Below are 19,410 nucleotides of genomic sequence, written 5' to 3' on the forward strand. Positions count from 1 at the left end.
CATCAGGTAAGAGGCAATGCTGTACCTCAATTGTATCTGTGTGTTGAAGAATAGGTCTAATATGCATTCTCTTTCCTGTTAGCTCCTGCAGCGGATCATAGTTTTTGATTGTGTGTATATTTTATGATTTTTAGAAAAAGATCATAAGATTGAAACGAAATGAAGTTTAGGTGGTGTATTAAAAAAATAAAAAGATGTTTGCTTTCTTTTCTTTCAGCTGGGGTGGCAGCCGAGTCTGTTCAGACTGGCAGTGCAAGTCCAGAATCTGTGGGGCCGGAAGTCAAAGTACAGGAGGAAGAACATGATCTTGTAGATGATGACATAACAACAGGTCAGCATCTACAAATTGAAAAATAAGACTACAAATGATGTTAATTCCTGATCTGTAATGTTCACGTTAAAAATCAAATGTATATGTATGTATTTTATTTTGATTCGAAAGCAACTATCCCCAATGTATGGCTCACTATACGGTAGCATAACAACCCCTTCCAGCTACCTTTTGTAAGGTATACATGATAAGCACCCATGTTAGAAGTCCAAGAGCAAGAAGTGAAACAAACTGGTAGAACAGGATCTGATGCTGTTAAAGCATTTACAATGGGAAGTCTATGCAAAAAGCAATGTCCTAACATAATCTAATCTAATCTATGAAGTGGAAGGTGTGGAGAGGTGTATGGTCTTTGACCTTATTCTGGTTATATTCCCATCTGAACAGGAGACTCTTTTCAGAGCTATGTCACCATTGCAAACCAGTCACTCTTTTCTGGACCCACGAACACTAAATTCATTTTCAGAACCTCTTGCAAACTGGAACCCAGTTTCTTCCCTCCTTTTAAAGCCCTTGCCTAATAGTGATCAGCCGCTGAAGTGTGGCATGTCATGGCAATTTAGCCAGGGGTGTGGAATTTGTTTTGAAAGATGTACTTGTCCTAGAGCAGACATTCAAGAAATCAACTTGCTCGGTAAACAAATCTACTTGTCTCACCTTGCTGTGCCACAGTTCCTAAAACTGGAAAAAAACATGATTTGGCTGCCTGCCAATTAACCTTTGCTGTAGTGCATCGTCCATGCTTTCTTGAAAGATTAACATGTGTACACAATTGTATGTATTTATTACATTTGTTTGTAGCGCCCTGACCTGGAGGTATCCCAGCGCGTAGACAATGTAGTCATTCAGAAAATTACTAGTGGGAACTGGCAAGGGAGCCACATTTAAATAAAAGTTGGATAAGAGCTTGAGCGTTGACAGTAATTATCAGGAACAGGAAATGGATAGCATGCCATTACCTATTCAATGGTATGTAAATGTTTTGTACCAGTCTTCCAATCTTAAGTTGAGCAATAAGAAATATCAGCATCTAGAAATCCAAAAGGTTCCACGTGAAAAGCAAATATGCAGCAGAGCAAACCGAGGGGAGAGCGGACCAGTGTTTTTTTGGGGAGAGGGGGCAGGGTGGGACGGGAAGCATGCTAAATTAAGGTTCTGTTTAATCATGGAATTAGAGATTGGGAATGCAACGTTGCCAAGAGCTACTGGACAGTGGAACGGCAGACGGGAGGGGGCGGGGAAGGGTGGCAGGCGGACAATCGGTAGGAAGGAAGCAGTGGGTGCTGCCCAGACAATATCGGTGGCACAGGGGTCAGACAACAAAATGCACACAGAACAATATGTGTTCTCCAGCATGGGGTCTGGCATGGATTCACATGCTCATGAATATTCCCCGTCGTCAGGCTGGGAATCCTCGGTAAAGAAAAAATCAGCATCAGTTTCGTTTCTGATCTGTCTTTTTAGTAGTAACCAATCACTGATCTCTGGGTCATACTGTCCCCAGCCAATGACTGCCCTCTCCATAAGCCCCATCTCTGGCAGCCATCCTCAGATTTTTACTGCACGCTCAAGTGTTGGGAGTCCTTGTGTTTAGCTCTCGAGCTTTTTGCTGCGTTTTCGCGCTCTTTCAAAGAGATTTTCTCATTTTTCGGTCAAATAGAGCCTCAAGCTCCACCGTGTCTACATCCGATCAACGGGAACCCGTTTCGGATTTTCTACGCCCCTCAAGGGTGAAGTTTTCGTCGAGTTACCTTCTTGGAGGAGTCCAGAAGCTTCCGCGGCCTACCCGGACATGGCCCAGGAGAAAGGAAGCTTGACGCCCGATAAGCTGTTCAGGGTTTGCCCTGGATGCCAGCTGCAGAATGTGTTCAAGGAGGACGAGCACTCGAAATGTCTCTACGGCCTTCATGAGGACAAAACGCATGTGGAGAAGGACTGTGCGTTTTGCGGGAACATGTCGGAACGGAGCATCAGGGACCAACACCTTTGCCTCTCCAACTGGCTGGAAGGAAAGAGCCTGTCAGGTGAGAAGAAGAAGAAGTCCGAGCGGTCTTCTAAGTCCTGTGAGGGCGCCCCGGCGACGGGGGCCCAACAGAAGGCAAAGCACTGCAAGTCCGCGGGCACCTGGAGCGCCGAACGGTCGGGCTCCTCGGCTGCCAGGCAGGGCGCATCCTCTCCAGTGCCATCAACAACAAGCCAACGCTCTGTCTCAGGGAAGAGGAAGGCCGAGAACCCGGCGAAGCTTCTGGAGAGGCCCCGGTCGATCTCGAAGGATCCAGCTGAGGGGGACCGAGGCGGTGACCCTCCCCCCAAGGTGAAGGCCACAGGCCCGCAGAAGGTGGTGAAGGCCTTGACTCACCCGGCCAAGGCCTCTATCGAGGAAGTCGCAGCAGCCCTGGCGAGGCTGAGGAGGCTACACCAGTGGAGGCGACCTCGGGGCCCAGAGATTCCCTGCCACCTCGGAGGGAAGCCTCTTTCAGGCCCATCGAGAAGACCCCCGTGAAGACCCTGGCGGAAAAAAGAGGGGGGGAGCCGGAGGCCATTGTGGACACGGATACAGCCTCCGAGGAACTGGTTGAAGTCTTGGAGGGCCTCGACGAAGGCGTCGAAGAGGCCTGGTCCCACAGGAGGGATCCCGACGAAGGGGACGACGAGAGTGACGGCGAGGTTGCTAGTCAACCGTCGCACCCGTCGCTTCCGGAGCTGCAGGACAACTCGGCGGCCATTTTGTTGGCAATACAATCTTTATGTTCAGAGATAAGGACGAGATTGCCCCTGCCACCGACAGAGGAGCCGGAACCAGGCCCGATGGAGGAGCCAGAGCCAGGCCCGTCGGGAAGTCCCCCAAACAAGAGAAGACAGACCCATCCAGCCCTCGCGGCCTGCTCAGTCTTTGCTCACGACCCCCGTACCGGGGGATGACACGGGAACGGAAACGGCCACGACAGGTACGGATGACGACGACGACGGCGGCGACGATGGGACGGAGCTCCCATCGCCTCCAGCCCGGGCCTCCCCACCCGACAAAATTAGGTCTTTCCACGCTATGATCGCCAGGGCATCTGAGCTTTTTCAGCTCTGCCCCGAAGAGAAGAAGGAAGGTTTCCTTTACCAACGGCGCTAGGCCAAGAGGAAGACAGTCCTCACCGTGCCTCTGCTGGATGACATCTGGGACGAGGGTCTCACCCTTCTCAAGAACCCGTCTACGACGCCTGCCAAGAGGGATCAGTACGAGAAGAAGTACCGGGTCCCCGACGCGGCACCTTTGTACCTTGGTGCGCAACCGACCTCTGACTCGTTTGTCTCAGCGGCGGCCAAGAAGAAAGCGGGGGGGGGGGATCGGCCTCAACGTCAACTTCCCCGCCGGACGGCGAAGGAAAGAAGCTGGATGCAATGGGACGACGAGTTATCTCGTCGGCAGCAACAACGATTAAGGCGGCCAACGCCCTTGCGATCGTGGCCCGCTACGACAGGGAGTTATGGTCAAAGATCGCCCCCCTGTTGGACTTCCTACCGGACGACAAGAGGGCTGAGGCCCTGGAGATCTTGCAGGAAGGTGAGGTGGCGTCGGACCACGCCAGAACGGTGGTAACGGACATTGCCGACACCGGTTTCCGCCAGCTAGGCAACAGCGTTTGCCTCAGAAGACGAGGATGGCTCAAGGCGACGGATTTCCGCCAGGACGTACAAGCCAAGGTTTTGGACATGCCGTTCGACGGGAACAACCGGTTTGGGAAAACAGTGGATGAGTCCCTCCAAGCCATCAAGGCGGACACGGAGACAGCTAAGGCCCTAGGAGTTCTCCAGCAACAAAGGTTGTTCCTTTCGGAGCTCCGGAGGCAAGCAGGGTGCCTCCAAGGGATTCGCGGGTGGCTCCTCTACGTACCGCCAAGCGGCCCGCTCCTCGTCGCAGGAAGCCTAGAGATGACGAGGCAAGTCGGGTGGATCCCGCCGTCGTCGCCAGGGAGGCCAAGGCGTCAAGGCGTCCTCCAAGCAAGATTGAACCGACTGTGGCGTTGGGCCCCCACCGAAGCACCCTGGTGGGAGGCCGGCTGGCGAATTAATTTCGTCAGCGTGTGGGAGTCCATCTCCAGCGACCGTTGGGTGCTGGATGCCCTGGCCCAGGGGCACGCCCTCGAATTTCTAAAGTGCCCCCGCATTCCTCCCGTGGCCAGGAAAGAAAACCACGTCCCTCAACTGCTGTTGGAGGTAAGGGCGATGCTCAAGAAAGGTGCCATCAAGCTCGTTCCAAAGAGGCTCCGGGGCTCCGGAGTATACTCAAGGTACTTCCTCGTGAAAAAGAAGACAGGAGGGTGGCGACCCATCCTAGACCTGCGACGACTGAACAAGTACATCAAGGCACAGAAGTTCCGGATGGTCACCCTCCAGCACGTGCTGGGACAGCTGGAGGAGGGCGATTTCCTGTTGTCGTCGTATTTGGAGGATGCATACTTTCACATTCCCATTCTAAAAGGACACCGGAAGTTCCTCAGGTTCGTGGTCCAAGGGCGGCACTACCAGTTCAAGGCCCTCCCGTTCGGATTGAAGTCGGCACCCAGGGTTTTCACCAAGTGCCTCGCTCCAGTGGCGGCGCGGCTGCGCCTGCAGGGGATCCACGTCTACCCCTACATGGACGATTGGCTCATTCGCGCAAGGACAAGGGAACTTGCCGTAGAACACACAGTGAAGACCGTCCAGCTGCTCACGGACCTTGGGTTCTCCATCAACTTCCCCAAGTCCCACCTGGTCCCCTCTCAAGTCGCACTGTTTCTGGGAGCCAAGCTTGACACAGTGGCGTGTCTGGCCTCGCCGTCGGAGGAAAGGACAAAGGCCATCCAAGGCAAGGTGCAGCGTCTGCTGGCCACGGATGTGGCCAGAGTGAGGTCCATCAAGTCCCTCCTTGGGATGATGTCCTCTTGCATTTATCTCGTGCGCCTGTGCAGGCTTCGAATGTGCCCTCTACAGGAGTTCCTCGACGCCCACTGGATTCAAGTGACGGGCAGCTTCGAGGACAGGATCCCTCTCAACGGGACTTTCCAAAGAGCGATCCGGTGGTGGGGCACCTGCGCTCATCTAGTGGCAGGGACAGACTTTCAGACCCCGGCCCACCAGGCGATGGTGACGACGGATGCCTCCCTGGAGGGGTGGGGAGCCCACACCGGAGATCTTCACGCGAGAGGCCTTTGGCTCCCGGAGGAGAAGCCGCTCCACATCAACATCCTGGAGCTCCGGGCAGTGTTCTGGGCCCTCAGGTCCTTTCTCCCGTCCCTCAAGGGCAAGGTGGTGAGGATCTTCACCGACAACGTCACCACGATGTTCTACATCCGGAAGCAGATCCCCGGCCCTATCCAAGGAAGCCCAGGACCTGTGGCATTGGGCCGTTGCTCAAGGGATGTTTCTGGTGCCGTTTCATCTGGCAGGGATAAAAAAAACACCATTGTTAACTCACTCAGCAGAGAGCTGCGCTCGTGCCACGAGTGGGAACTACGCCAGGATCAAGTGGACCGACTCTTTCAGCTATGGAGCAAACCCCAGATCGACCTGTTCGCGACAGCGACGAATTCCAAGTGCCAGAGGTTCGCCAGCAGGTTTCCCCAACCGAGGAGCATGGACGATGCTTTCTCCATTCCCCTGGGACGGCCTGTTCCCATATGCGTTTCCTCCGTTGCTGTTGCTGCTCCGACTCATCAACCAGCTCCAGAGGTCCCAGTGCAGAATGATCCTCTTCGCACCGGCGTGCCCGAGACAGATCTGGTTCCCGGACCTTCTGGACTTGTCAGCGTCCCCACCAGTCAAGCTGTCGACTGACGCAGATCTTCTATCCAGAGAAGGAGGCGCAATTCTTCATCACGACCCGGAGTCGCTGAACTTGCAGGCCTGGCTCCTGCAGCACTAGAGTTTGGAGGATACGATATCCCGGCCGACTGCAGAGAGGTTCTTGCGAAGGCCAGGGCGTCCTCAACTCTCAAGTGCTACGGACATAAGTGGAAGAGGTTCTCTATCTGGTGCCGTGCACAGAAGATTAACCCTCTGCGGATTACGGCCCCTCAAGTATTGCCGTACCTTCTGTCGCTGGCCAAAACTGGACTATCTCATGCTTCAATCAAGATACACCTGGCAGCGATTTCCCGATACACCAGGACTACTGGGCGGTCATCCCTGTGGTCTCATCACCTGGTTAAGGAATTTATGAAGGGACTGGTTCGATCATTCCCGCCGGTGAAGGCACCAGCCCCGGCGTGGGAGCTCAACGTGGTGCTGACCAGGCTCAACGTGGTGCTGACCAGGCTCATGGGTCCGCCATTCGAGCCATTGCATTCGGCCCCATTGAAGTTTTTGTCGTGGAAAACAGCGTTCCTGGTGACCATCACCTCTGCACGACGCGTGGGAGAGATCCAGGCACTCACCCCTCCTTCATGCCCAAGGTGCCGTCGGACTTCCATCTCAACGAGCCCTTGGTGTTACAAGTCTTTTTCCCGTCGCCTTCGTCGCCAGCCGATAGGACTTTGCACTCGCTGAATGTAGCTAGAGCGCTGAAGTTCTACGTGGACCGAACAAAGAGTTTTCACAGGACATCACAGCTGTTTGTGAACTTTGGACCTGTGAACCAAGGGAAGGCTCTCTCGAAGGCTTCCATTTCCAGATGGCTGTCCGGCTGCATCATGCACTGCATCGGTTGGCGAACCGACCGTTGCCCGGCCGTCCAAGAGCCCATTCGACCAGTGCGGTCGCTGCTACCACTGCGTTCTTGTGTAGTGTACCCCTGCTGGACATCTGCAGGGCTGCTATGTGGAGGTCGACGCACACCTTCACGAGATTCTACTGCGTCGACAGGGATTCCAGGGAGGAGTCCAGGGTCGGCCAAGCAGTGCTGCGCAACCTGTTCGCTTAAGGTGAGCCTGGTGAGGAGGTAAGAAATGCTTAATGTTGAGTTTTGATGTAATGCTTAATATTGAGCCTTTGCCACCTCCCGTGGTTGTGCATGTGTGTACTGCTATGTATTCTTATATTCATGAGCATGTGAATCCATGCCAGACCCCATGCTGGAGAAGGAACAAGTTACTTACCTGTAACTGTTGTTCTCCAGCATGGGTCTGGCATGGATTCACATGCAAACCCTCCCTCCTACCTCTCTGCGGCTCTTCACTTGGTCATACTGCCACTTTACGTGCTACCAAATCTGAGGATGGCTGCCAGAGGCGGGGCTTAGGGAGAGGGCAGTCATTGGCTGGGGGCAGTATGACCCAGAGACCAGTGATTGGTTACTACTAAGAAAGACAGATCAGAAACAAAACTGATACTGATTTTTTCTTTACCGAGGATTCCCGGCCTGACGACGGGGAATATTCATGAGCATGTGAATCCATGCCAGACCCATGCTGGAGAATAACAGTTACAGGTAAGTAACTTGTTCCTTACCCTCATTTCTGTTGCCCCTGCGGTCTGTGCCTGCTACCGGAATATCCACTGCTTGGTACCAAAGAGCAATAAAGAGTAGTTTATAATAAAAAGGAAGAGGAGGGTCTCCTAGTCTGGGGACAGGGCCATTCACTGGATTTTGAACAGTGGAATGCAGACATTCTTTATTGTCATGATACTGTAGCAGAACATTGAGCCAACCAGCACCCTGGCATGTGATCCCAGAACATTTGAGCCCCTCACAAACTGTATATATTATCAAGGCACAGGAGGGGACAACACCCCAGAGGGGGCTTCAGAAGATCATACCTAGCAATTGGCTGATGTCGGGATGTCTGATTTATGTGTATATGCTTCCCCAACTGTAACACTAATTATTGTTGTGTTCTGTAAAAGCAAATACAGAGAAATAAAAAACAAACCAAAAAATGCAGTAGAGCAGACAGGATAGGATTGCAGCGGAAGTATGAGGCATGCCAAATGAAGCTCAACTGTCAAATAAATGTGTTTACCAAAACACAGCTCTGGTCTCCAAAGAAAGTGTACCCCATAAGAGCAGGTGGGTTCAGTTTTCTTCTTATTTCATATTAATTTCATTACCCAGGGGGGTAGAGGGCTGCACTCTGGCATGTCCGAGAACATGAGCTATTGGTCTCTAGTCACGGGTTGTGAACTTACAGTGGGACTGACAGGAGCTTACAGACTATGCGTGTGGACATCCACCTCTATTTCATTGCTTTATTTCGTTATTTACTTAAAGTTCCACTGGAGGCTTGTAGGCAAAACGAAATCTAAAGGTAGGTGTAATTAAATTGAGCCTGATGGAAGTAGGCTTGTGCAATGTCCCAAATGGTAACTTTTTTTACTGTATACAAAAGTATTGCCATTTAAGGGAAAGATCCTCCATTATAGGTGCTTTCTAAATTGTGTAAGTCTTTATCCATGAGAATGTGTAGCTCTGTACCTATAAATGGATAGTGAGCTATAGAATTTGTAACTTCACAAAAAGCCCATGAAAAAGTATATGTATGCTTCCTAAAGAAACCTGTGTGGGGTCTCATGAGCGTGTTTCCACGGTGCCCAAATAAGAGGCCACACAAGAACTCCCACCTACAGAAGACCTCTCACACAGAACAGGAAGGTTCAGCATGGACAGGTAAGCGGGTCCTGGAGTGGGAGGACAAGGAAAAAAAGAATGGTATGGACAGGTGGGTAATGGGGTTAACGGGTAGGAATAGAGAGTGCAGTTGAGCAGGCCAGTGGGGATGGGTGAGGCAAGATTGGGAGGAAGTTGTTATGGGGAGTGCAGGTTTAGAACCCTCCACTCCCGATCTGGAGGATAAGGTGTCTTTTGGTTCCCTGTTAGAAGCCACTTCAAAATAAGCCTGATTTTGGCACATCTCTTGACTGACGCCATATAGACATAGAGCCAACAAACCTTCCAGACGGTGGGTCAACAACTGCACTTCCAGAAGTTTTTTTTTTTAATTTCTTTTTATTGGTTTAAACAAACCTTTAAAGAAAAATAACATCACATTTAATTATTCATAAAAAAGAAATCACAATTAACAAATAAAGCAAAGAGAAGCAGAGGCTATCACAGAATAAAAATATAAACAATTAAAATAATAAAAAATAATGAGAAGAAATGAACACTGAATTGGGCAAACCAATAATTGGGCAAGCCAATATTTAGGTCCATTTTCCGTGCGATTTGGCTAGTTCATATTCAATGTTTTTAAGGAGAAATGTCAGGACGTATGTTAGTTTATATTTATCTCTGTAAAACATTCCACCCACCATTCTTCCATGGTATGAAGAGGCTTGTTTGCTACAATTGTGCTAAACAGTATCATTCTTCTCGTGGAGAAAGCTTCACAAGTTAAAACCAGATGTTTGATATTCTCTTCAAAATGGTCACAGAATCTGCATTTTGGGTTCAGCTTCTCATATTTGCTCCATCGTCTAATTGCTTCTTTTGTCTTAAATTGATTTAGCCTGAATTTCATAAGCAAGGTTCTCTTTGGTTTGTCCGGACATTTTTCAAGATATTTGTAGGTTGAATTGTAGGCTTTCCCTTCTGGAGGAACATCCTTGAAGAGCGAATATTTGGCTCTGTTTGTGCAGGTGCTGATCCAATCGATTTCCCACAACTTTTTTTTTTACAGCATCTGGATTTCCCATCAGAGTGATTACATCACTATTAATATCCATTAGAATTTGGTGACACTGATTTATCCAGGCCGAAAAAACTGTATTTGATTGTTTGGCAAGCAATTTGTATAGAATTTTCATTTGCGGTGCACCATTTGGCAAAATTATCTTGCGAAAAATTGACAAAGTGTTCCATGTAACTTTTGCATTTATTGAGATCAGTCCCAATTCGTACCTTACTATAACTGCCGGCAATCTTCTAACAACTTTCAAAATTCTGCCCCAAAAGATATTTTCAAGGTTATCCCACAGACTTGCAGGGCATCCAAGGGCAGTTTCGGCGCCATAAATTATAGCAGGCACCGCTTTTTGTTTGTAAAATTTTAAAGTCGGAAAAAATGAAATCTTGCATATTTTGTATCTAAGGCCATAGCTTGGGCACTTAATTGACGACATTTTGATTTTGTTTTCTCAACCCAAGTATGATCATTTATGTTGGAATTTACCACATACCCAGGTATTTTACCTGTTTTACCTGTTGTAGTGGTTCACCGTCAAGGCACCAGTTGAATTTCTTGGATGTACCTTTAGTCAAATTTTGTAATGGTATAATGACAGACTTACTTGGATTTATCTTTAGACCATTAGTTTGGACATATTGTTCCAGCACGTGCAGTTTCCTTTGTAATCCAATGGGTGTAAGGTCCATTAGGACTAAGTCATCTGCATATAGGATCCCATTTAAAGCAGAGTCCATTATTGTCGGGTCAAATCCTTTTGCTTTTCCAAGTGCTTCACCGATATCAGAGATGAAGGCATTGAATATTATGGCTGCTAGAGGACACCCTTGTTTGACTCCACAATGAGTACGAATGGGTTCCAATAGAGTTCCACTTGCATCCAACCGAATATAGATCTTAGTATCGGTATGCAAATCCTTGATGGCATGTAAAAGGCTGTTTGGACAATTCCAGCTTTTTAATTTTGTCCAAATGATTTCTCTGTCTATGCTATCAAAAGCATGAGACAGGTCAACAAATGCAAGGTACACTTTCGTTTTTTTCATAATCATGTCCATTTTTATTAAATTGATGAGTATTAAGTTTTGGCAGCAGCCAACGCCCTTCACAAATCCACTTTGTCTGGCATGAATATGATTGGTTAAAACTAACCATTCCATCAATTTATGCTGAAGTTGTGTTGCATAAATCTTACCTATTACATCTAGCAAGGCAATAGGCCTATAATCCATTGGGTTTGATCGATTGCCCTTTTTAAATATTGGGACAACAATGGCTTTTTTCCACGACACAGGGGTGATACCTTCCATGGCGATTCTATCAAACAGTACCTTACAGAAATCAGCCCAGGCTTCTGGAACAGATTTTAGCATGGCATTTCTTATGCCATCTGGACCAGGTGCTCGAGAGTTAGAAAGTTTTTTGATGTCTGATAAAATTTCTACCTGATCAAACTGAATATCCCAAGAAGAGAGGACAGGTAGCGGAGGGTCAGGAGTGTTTCCCTCTTTTGAGAACAGGATTGAAAAATGCTCAATCCATTTTTTTTCAGTGACCATGTTCTTATTTGATGCTATCTGTATTCCAGATTCATTGTTGATAATTGACCAGAAATCTGCAGAATATTTCTCTTTCATGGACTTCATTATTTGTTCAGCATCATGTTGTTCGGTTAGAGCACATTCTGCTATCAGCTAATTCTTATAGTATTGTTTGATCATTTTCCTCATCTTCAGCTGATCCATTTGACTGTCATTTTTTAATTGTCGCAGGGCCCTGCGCATTTCTCTTTTCCTCATGACAATTTCAGGGTTGTAAATATGTGAGTATTTTTGAGACTGGATACCACTCTGGTTTCTCGTTCTAACAGGGGGGTATAATCTACACCCAACAAGTCAATTTGTTTTTCATAATCATTTTTCAATATATTCACCTGCTGTGAATTAAGTTTTAATCTGTTACCACTACAATTGGGAATTATATTCCAATTCCATGTTGTTGGAAACGATTGTTGTGGCATTTCAAGATGTGCTATGATCATATTGTTAAGCACTTTGAAATTTAGAATCCGTAATGATAAACTTTCAGATACAAAAATGTAGTCCAAGATGGAGTTTTGTTCATTTCTTTGTCAGGTTGGTTTGGCAGGTATGTCTCCCTCGACATTACCATTCAGCCTGGAGAGTCTCCGTAAAGTTAGTTCTTTGGACCAATTTTGTATCAAATGCTGTTTCCTTAAGAGGTTATTATTACTTCTTTCTATAAAATCCAAATTAAAATCTACACATATTATCAGACCGGCACTGGTATCTTTAATCATTAGTTCGTCAATTATACCCATAATTTGTTTAACAAAGGATGGTGTTCCAGCTTTACTATGATGCCAATACAAATTTATGACAAAAAGTGTCAGATGTTTATTGTCATTATTAATGTTCCTTTTGACGGTAACAACTTAAATATAAGATGATATGTTGTTCTATTCCATCAGCCTACAACCAGAGGCTTTTTTCACAAGAGTGAGAATGCCTGCGCTTGGACGTCCTTTAATCCCTTTAATAGCAGGATTGAATGCTATTTCATAATCCTCTGTAATAGGACAGATATCTAACCAAGTTTCTTGCAGGCATATTATATCTATCTCATTTACCCATTTATCTTTGAAATTATGCAAATGAGTAAAAAGTAAAAAGCCTCTTGTATTCCACGAGCCAATGGCTAGGCCAACATTTTTCGGCTTCAATAAACATTTACTTTGGCTATTGTTCGCTAAGGTTGCTGCTAACCAATTCCACCCCTTATGAGGCACTTGGTTCTCTTCACTTCTTTTTTTTTTTTTTAGAGGAATTTGATGAGTTTTTTGCTGTAATTCGAATTAGCTCGGATTGTTTTACTTTTTGATTATTAGTATGTTAATTTCGAAGCAGATTGAATTGTTTGTAGTCCACTTTCCAACTTTCATCTGCCATTATTTGCGAATTTGACTGACTTTCATTTGGAACTTCATTTCGCTGATATTCAGTCAAAGGGACTACATCATTTGATTTTTTGGTCAGGCTGGTACTATCTACTTCGACATTGTCAAAACCGCAAGGTAGTAGGGCTGCAGCACCTTGTAGTAGAGTTTCACACACAAGTCTGGAATTTTCATATAAAATAAACACTATCCAAAGCAATATCATCCTTGAATTCCACAGCCTGAATATCACTGGACTCAATAGTGCGTAACACAGGAACATGATGGAACAGACTTAAGACATTTTTTCTGTTCATTAGGAGTCCATCCTGAATATTCAGAATTCTTTCAAGACTTAGGCAGTATTTTGCCTTTATTTTGTTGATATTATTTTTCTCACCATTAGTATTGGTATTATTTCTTTGGGCTTTAGAGAAGTCTCCTTTCGCTTTACGTGAATTACCATCTGCAAGCACATTGTTGGTTCAAGTTTTTTTATAGGAAATAATTTGTCCTCTTTCAATATTCTTTCTGCATCAGCTGGTTTATAACTCGAAGCCATATTCATTTTTGGGGCGATGTTACTTTGGCTTAATGACATAAATAGAAATCTTTTCCTTTTTTCATCTAGGGTTTTAAACGGGCTCACTGTTTCTTCGTATGAGTCAGAAGTAGGCTTTCTTTGATCCAAGCACCCATTCACAAAAACGCCCAGACACTGATTCATCTTCTTTCCTTGTTGGTTCGATGGGCTCAATCGATGTCTTAGACTGAGCCAGGTCAATCTCCGCGTTTTCCTTATCACATCCCATTTTTTTCACTTCCTGTGGATCTTCATACGTTGAGAGATTCATCAGAGTCTCAATGTCAGCTGCTTCAGACTCCATTACAGAGTCATGATCTGGAATGGAAGGTATAGATGTTTCATTGTGTGTTTCAAGATCTTGCAAGGGCATTTTTTTTGTTTTTCTCTATTGACATATTCATCCGGGATATTTTTCAAAGTATCGCAGTTGTTGGCTGATAAATTAACAGTAACTGATTTCAAATTTCTTAAGATAGCTCAAGCCCCATTTGTTATTTTTCCTCTTTTTTGATTTTTAGATTTCTTTTTTTGCAGAGCTTTGTTTATTAGAACTTGCTTTGAGTTGTTTTTCCCAAATATATCGAAAAGCATCTTGGGTGCTTCTACGTTTTTTTTCTTGCAAATCTTTGATCTCACTTGAAGCATCTTTTGTTTTATCATTTGTTGTTTTTTTGTACCAAGATCTTCATTTGCGCTGACATTTGCGTATGTTTTGGGCTGATCTTCGATGACATTTCGTACATTTATTTCTATTATTTCAATTATGTCTTCTGCTAGAGGCTTTCCCAAGGTTCCAGTATTTCTATTTTCACTCTGTTTGGCTTTTAAGGTACAAACACACTCTTTTGCTGAATCATTCTTGTCCTTTTTAGATCTATCCAGCCTTTTCTCTTGCAGACCATCCATAAAATCTCGCGCTCAGCCCTGGGTGCAGTAAAGGATTCTTCTGACAGAGGGAGGCACCCTTGCCATACTTTTCCTATATCCTTTTCTACAAGTACTGTTAGAATTTCTTTATTTTTTTCCAGGAATGTGCAGTCTTTCTTTTTGGATACCTGTTCAATAGTTCTGCACTCAAAATTAGGTTGCACTGTTGGCAGATGATATTTCTCCATAATGGGAACTTTGCAGCAGTTGTCTAAGTTAGGGCTGCTATTTTTACCATCATTTGAGGCAGGTAAGTGTGGTTTATTAAAAAGCTTCAGCACTTCTCGAGCAACTTCTGCTATTATTTTTTTAATCCTCATGTGAATTGTGATTGGCGTCTAAGATTAATTTCAGAAAGTTGGCATTTTGAGTCTTATCTTGTTTTTGGTTGACCTGACATTTTTGTTGTTCGACTTCCATGTTAGCAACTTTAGTGTTTAGCAAGGCTATTAGCGTAGTTAGGTCTTTAATGTTTCCATCCATTTGTTCATGTAATTTGAGGTACGGAGAAAGTACAATGTTCATGGAGGACATAAGCATTGTTTGTATGTCCGGTATATTTATTCCAGATACGCCCTTTTCTTTTTGTGAATAGGACTTTTTCTTTTTCCCATACCCACGTCTTATTTTAGGAAAAGGTCTTTCCATAAAAGACGAATCAGAAGTACAAGAAGAAGATGATGTAGATGAAATATTTCTTTTTTCATTTGCAGAAGCCGAAATTTCGCTTAGTCCTTTGCTATGCGTTTGATTTTTGTTTTCGGTCGCTGTGAATCTTATTGATGAATGAAGCGTATATGACTGATTTGGAGTTCTTCTTTGAGAACAGGCTATTTCGCCTGAAAGGCTTTTTCTTCCTCTTTTTCTTTTGCGTGCAGGACTGCGAGATATTATAGTTGTGTCAAGGTCTACCGAGAAATTCTTACTTATTTCAAAATGTTCAGTATATGCATCGTCATGAGGTAACTGCCGTGTCATAACGCCTCCTCTGTTTAATGTGGATAGACTCTGTTTGTTAGTCCGGTTGTTGAAATCGAAATTCATTTTTAATAAATCTTTCAAAAGTTTATCTGCCACACTAATAGAGTCCCTTCTTTCATAGTTTGATATACCATGAGTTTTGGTAAGCGGTTGCTGATCCAATATGTTGCAATTGCCAAATTTGGGTTGTTCATCATCACTTATTTGTAATTGAATGTTTTGAGTCGTGTGATCTGTTCCAAGTCTAAATCCGACTTGGGTCCGCTCGCCACACATTAATTCTCCAAATGGAGGCAGAGTATTCAGTTTGTTATCTCCATTTGTACATTGCACAATTTTTGCAGCTAAAACTCGCAATTGAGGAAGGATCTCTACTGGTACCATTTTTTTAGTTTCTGTATTACCATCAATTGGAAACTCGGAACACGAATAATATTTACATTCTTGGACTCCATCTTTAGTGGGAGCGCTAGGTACAAGCACAATACCAGTGGAGTATGGAGATTTGTTTGTTTTAGTTGTTTTAAAAGTTTCACTTTCTATTTTGGTTTCAGCTTCAGTAATAAAGCAATCATTATCACCTTCGTTGATAGAATTATTGACCAAATCAGCACTGTTCTCCCCATTCTCATTTTCATTCCCGTTCTCAAACTGCTCATGCTCGCCAAGGGCGCAGCGCTCATCAATCTCACCAGACTCGCCAAACTCGCCATTCTTACAACACTCCTGCATACAATCCTGCATACACTGTTGCATACAAGTCACGGCGCTACCGCCTACTAATGAATGCATTTGAGAAGCATTTGATAGATCCGCAGTATTTGAAGCTGTTATGTCAACTGAATCATTTTTATCGGCTCCTATTATATGTGCCGAAGTTTTCCTTCTTACTGCGGGTTTGGAAGAACTACCTCCTCCTCGGCGAAGGCCTGACGGGTTTGGAAGAACTACCTCCTCCTCGGCGAAGGCCTGATCGGTTCTGAGGCGAGTCCATTGCTTCATTATTTTCCATCAGAATAGTTAAAGGACCCGCACTTGCTTAAAAAGCAGGCGGGAAAAACAACCAAAAAATAAAAAAGCACACCTGCCTGGTCAGCGGAACCAAAGGCACCAAAGACACTCAAGACTCAGTGCCGACTTCGCGCCGCTCCGCGGGTGCACTGGTTTTTTGAAGAGTATAGCTCCGCCTCCTGGCTGACAAGGAGCTAAAGGAAGGACTCCAAAGCAACAGCAAAACGAAAAGCACAGTGCCTCCTCCAAGACACTCAAGACTCAGTGCCGACTCCGCATTTTCAGAAGTTAAATGTATGCCCTGTCCTACCGTAAAGCTACAAGATTTGAATATCTGTTCTGCTTTATTTATGCTACTTTCTGGAATTATCCTATCCCTAACTCACGTCTGCATGCTTCTATCTAAACATATACGGACAGTTCACATTGAATAGTTTTAGGTATAAAACACAAAACGCATAGACTTGAACTTTATCACAGCCTCTGCAAAGATTAAAAATTCCTAAAGGACTTCGGGTTTGAGGACGCTTGGAGGATGCTCCACCCACAGGACAAACAGTACTCACATTTCTCGGCACCACAAAACTTGCATACTAGGCTAGATTATATGTTTGTCACGCAAGAGCTGATGGCAGAAATAGTACAGATAGAATACAAGGCAAGGGTCTTGTCAGACCATTCGCCACTGGCCCTCACATGGCAATATAGACCCCCAAGAGCAAGGATACCGACGTGGCGCCTCAGAGCTGAAGCGTTAAAAGATGTGATGTTCAGGGAGGATTTGAGAGATGAAATAGTCAGTTACTTTGAGACTAACACTGGTAGTGTTGAGTCGGCAAGTACGCTTTGGGAAGCCTTGAAAGTAGTAATGAGGGGGATAGCCATAGCTAAGACTAAAGGACTACAAGGAGGGATACTAACAGCACTGCTGGAAGCGGAAAGGGAGTTGGAGAAAATGAGAGGCGGAAGTAATACTATAGAGGACTCTGAAACCATGAGCAGGTTGCAACAAGAATGTACGGGACACTGGGAGAGACTGTGTAACTTAAATTATAAGAGATATGTAGAAAGACAACATGTGGGACGAGATAAACCGGGAAGGGTACTAGTATGGTTATATAAAAGTGAGACCCCAAGACCAACAATAAGGGCAATAGAGTAGGAGGATGGGCAGGTAGTGGACACCCAAGAGGGCTTGAATAGAGAATTCCTAAAGTACTATCAACAGCTGTATGGGGATGAACGGGGAAGCAACCATAGGGACATAAAACAAACACTGCAAGATATAGGTATGCCACAAATTAGTGCGGCGGAGCGAGAGGACCTAGACGCCCCGATAACCTTGGAAGAACTAGAGGAGGTGATGGTGCAGCTACCCACTTGCAAGACCCCGGGGGCCGACGGTCTCCCTAGTGAATTCTATAAATTGTATAGAAAAGAGGTGCTCCCTCTGCTTTTGGCTATGTTAAATGAGGCATACGAAATAGGAAGATTGCCGGAGTCCTTGAGAGAGGCGATTATCATACCACTCCCAAAACCCAATAAGCCGGGCAAAGATTGTGGATCCTTTAGACCGTTGTAAATGCCTAATCAAGATAGTAAAATGCTCACGGCGGTACTAGCAAACAGGATGAAACGGATTATAGACAAACTAATACATGCTGTATATCTTAGCATTAGTGCCCCAGGTGATATATCTAAGGCAACCGTATGATACGATAGGGATAAACATAAATGGGGAATTGCACCTGATTTCTTTATACACTGACGATATGCTCTTTTATTTACGATACCCAGAAGAAAACCTCCAATATGTTCTGGAAGTAATGGAACGATTTGCGGTGCTATCGGGCATAGCGGTGAACCCCAAAAAATCATGCATATTCCCTATGGATAGATATGTCGGTATTCCACGAGAGAAATTGCCAGTTCTACAAATATTGTGGGAGGTTAATACATTTAGATACCTTGGGATAGACATCTACCATTCGGTTGAGGCAGAGCACCAGCATAATACCGAGAAGGCGGTCAAAGGCATAGACAATAGTATGAAGTTTTGGGTAAAGCTCCCTCTGGCGATGAGGGGTAGAGTGGCAATGTTGAAAATGGTGGTCCTACCCAGATTATTACATTATTTTGGGAATATACCATACTTGATACCGAGACGATTCCTTGACAAGGTGCACAGCATGTGTAGGGGGTTCCTCTGGCATAGGACGAGGAGCAGGGTAGCCCTTTGGAAATTGCAAAATGCGTATGATAAGGGGGGCATAAACTTGCCAAACTTCGAAATGTATTGTCTAGCGAGTCAGCTACAATATGTGGCAAAATGGCTATCAGAAGACCTACCTCAGAATCCAGGCTGCTTAGACAGGATTGTGCCCCATACTTCTTGAAGGAAGCCATATGGCTGCCCAAAACAGAAATGAAAGAGTGCCCAAAGATGATGACATTGGGGTGGAAAATTTGGCACAAGGCCTGTCAGGTAATGGAAAATCCGACCCCGTGTTCCCCGCAGGTGCCACTGGTGGTACTGGTGGAGAATGAGGTGCAGTTAATTAAGATAATTAGGAAACACTGGGAATCGTTTGGGATAGCAACAATGTGAGACATCTGGCAAGAGGGGACGATAAAGGAATTTGGGAAGCTGGTGGAGGTAACAGGGTTGCATATAGGACAATATTTCACGTATCACAGGGTGGTCCAGTTGATTAAAGGAAAATGGTCAGAACTAGTATTAGAAGAAGAACCAGACACCACCATTGAAACAATATACGATATAGCAGAGGGAGGGCATGAGATATCCAGGTTATATGAACTAATAATGTCCAAAGTGGGAAAGGAAGTGGTACAACTACAGCAGGACAGGGAGGAGGAGGTGGGTGCCCCGATGAGTGACGGAATGTGGGAGCGGGCCCAAGGGTACCACAAGAAAGTGTCAAGGAATGCGAGATTACAGCAAATATAGTTGTACATAACGCACAGGGCGTATATGACACCCCAAAGAATAGCCAAATTCAGTAAT

General features: G+C 45.4%; 1 protein-coding gene across 4 annotated transcripts in view; it reads left to right on the top strand.

The window, feature by feature from the left end:
• The window catches only part of WDR7 (WD repeat domain 7), a 2,460,073-nt gene that overhangs the window by 1,317,118 nt on the left and 1,123,545 nt on the right, over positions 1 to 19,410 (top strand). For all 4 annotated transcript variants that reach the window (XM_069627029.1, XM_069627030.1, XM_069627031.1 and 1 more), the window contains one exon: positions 218 to 331. In XM_069627029.1, coding sequence (XP_069483130.1) covers positions 218 to 331 — 114 coding nt within the window. The remainder of the gene's footprint in view (positions 1 to 217; positions 332 to 19,410) is intronic.

This window comes from Ambystoma mexicanum, chromosome 6p, assembly GCF_040938575.1.
Source record: "Ambystoma mexicanum isolate Mex_15411 chromosome 6p, UKY_AmexF1_1, whole genome shotgun sequence".
Classification (NCBI taxonomy): domain Eukaryota; kingdom Metazoa; phylum Chordata; class Amphibia; order Caudata; family Ambystomatidae; genus Ambystoma; species Ambystoma mexicanum.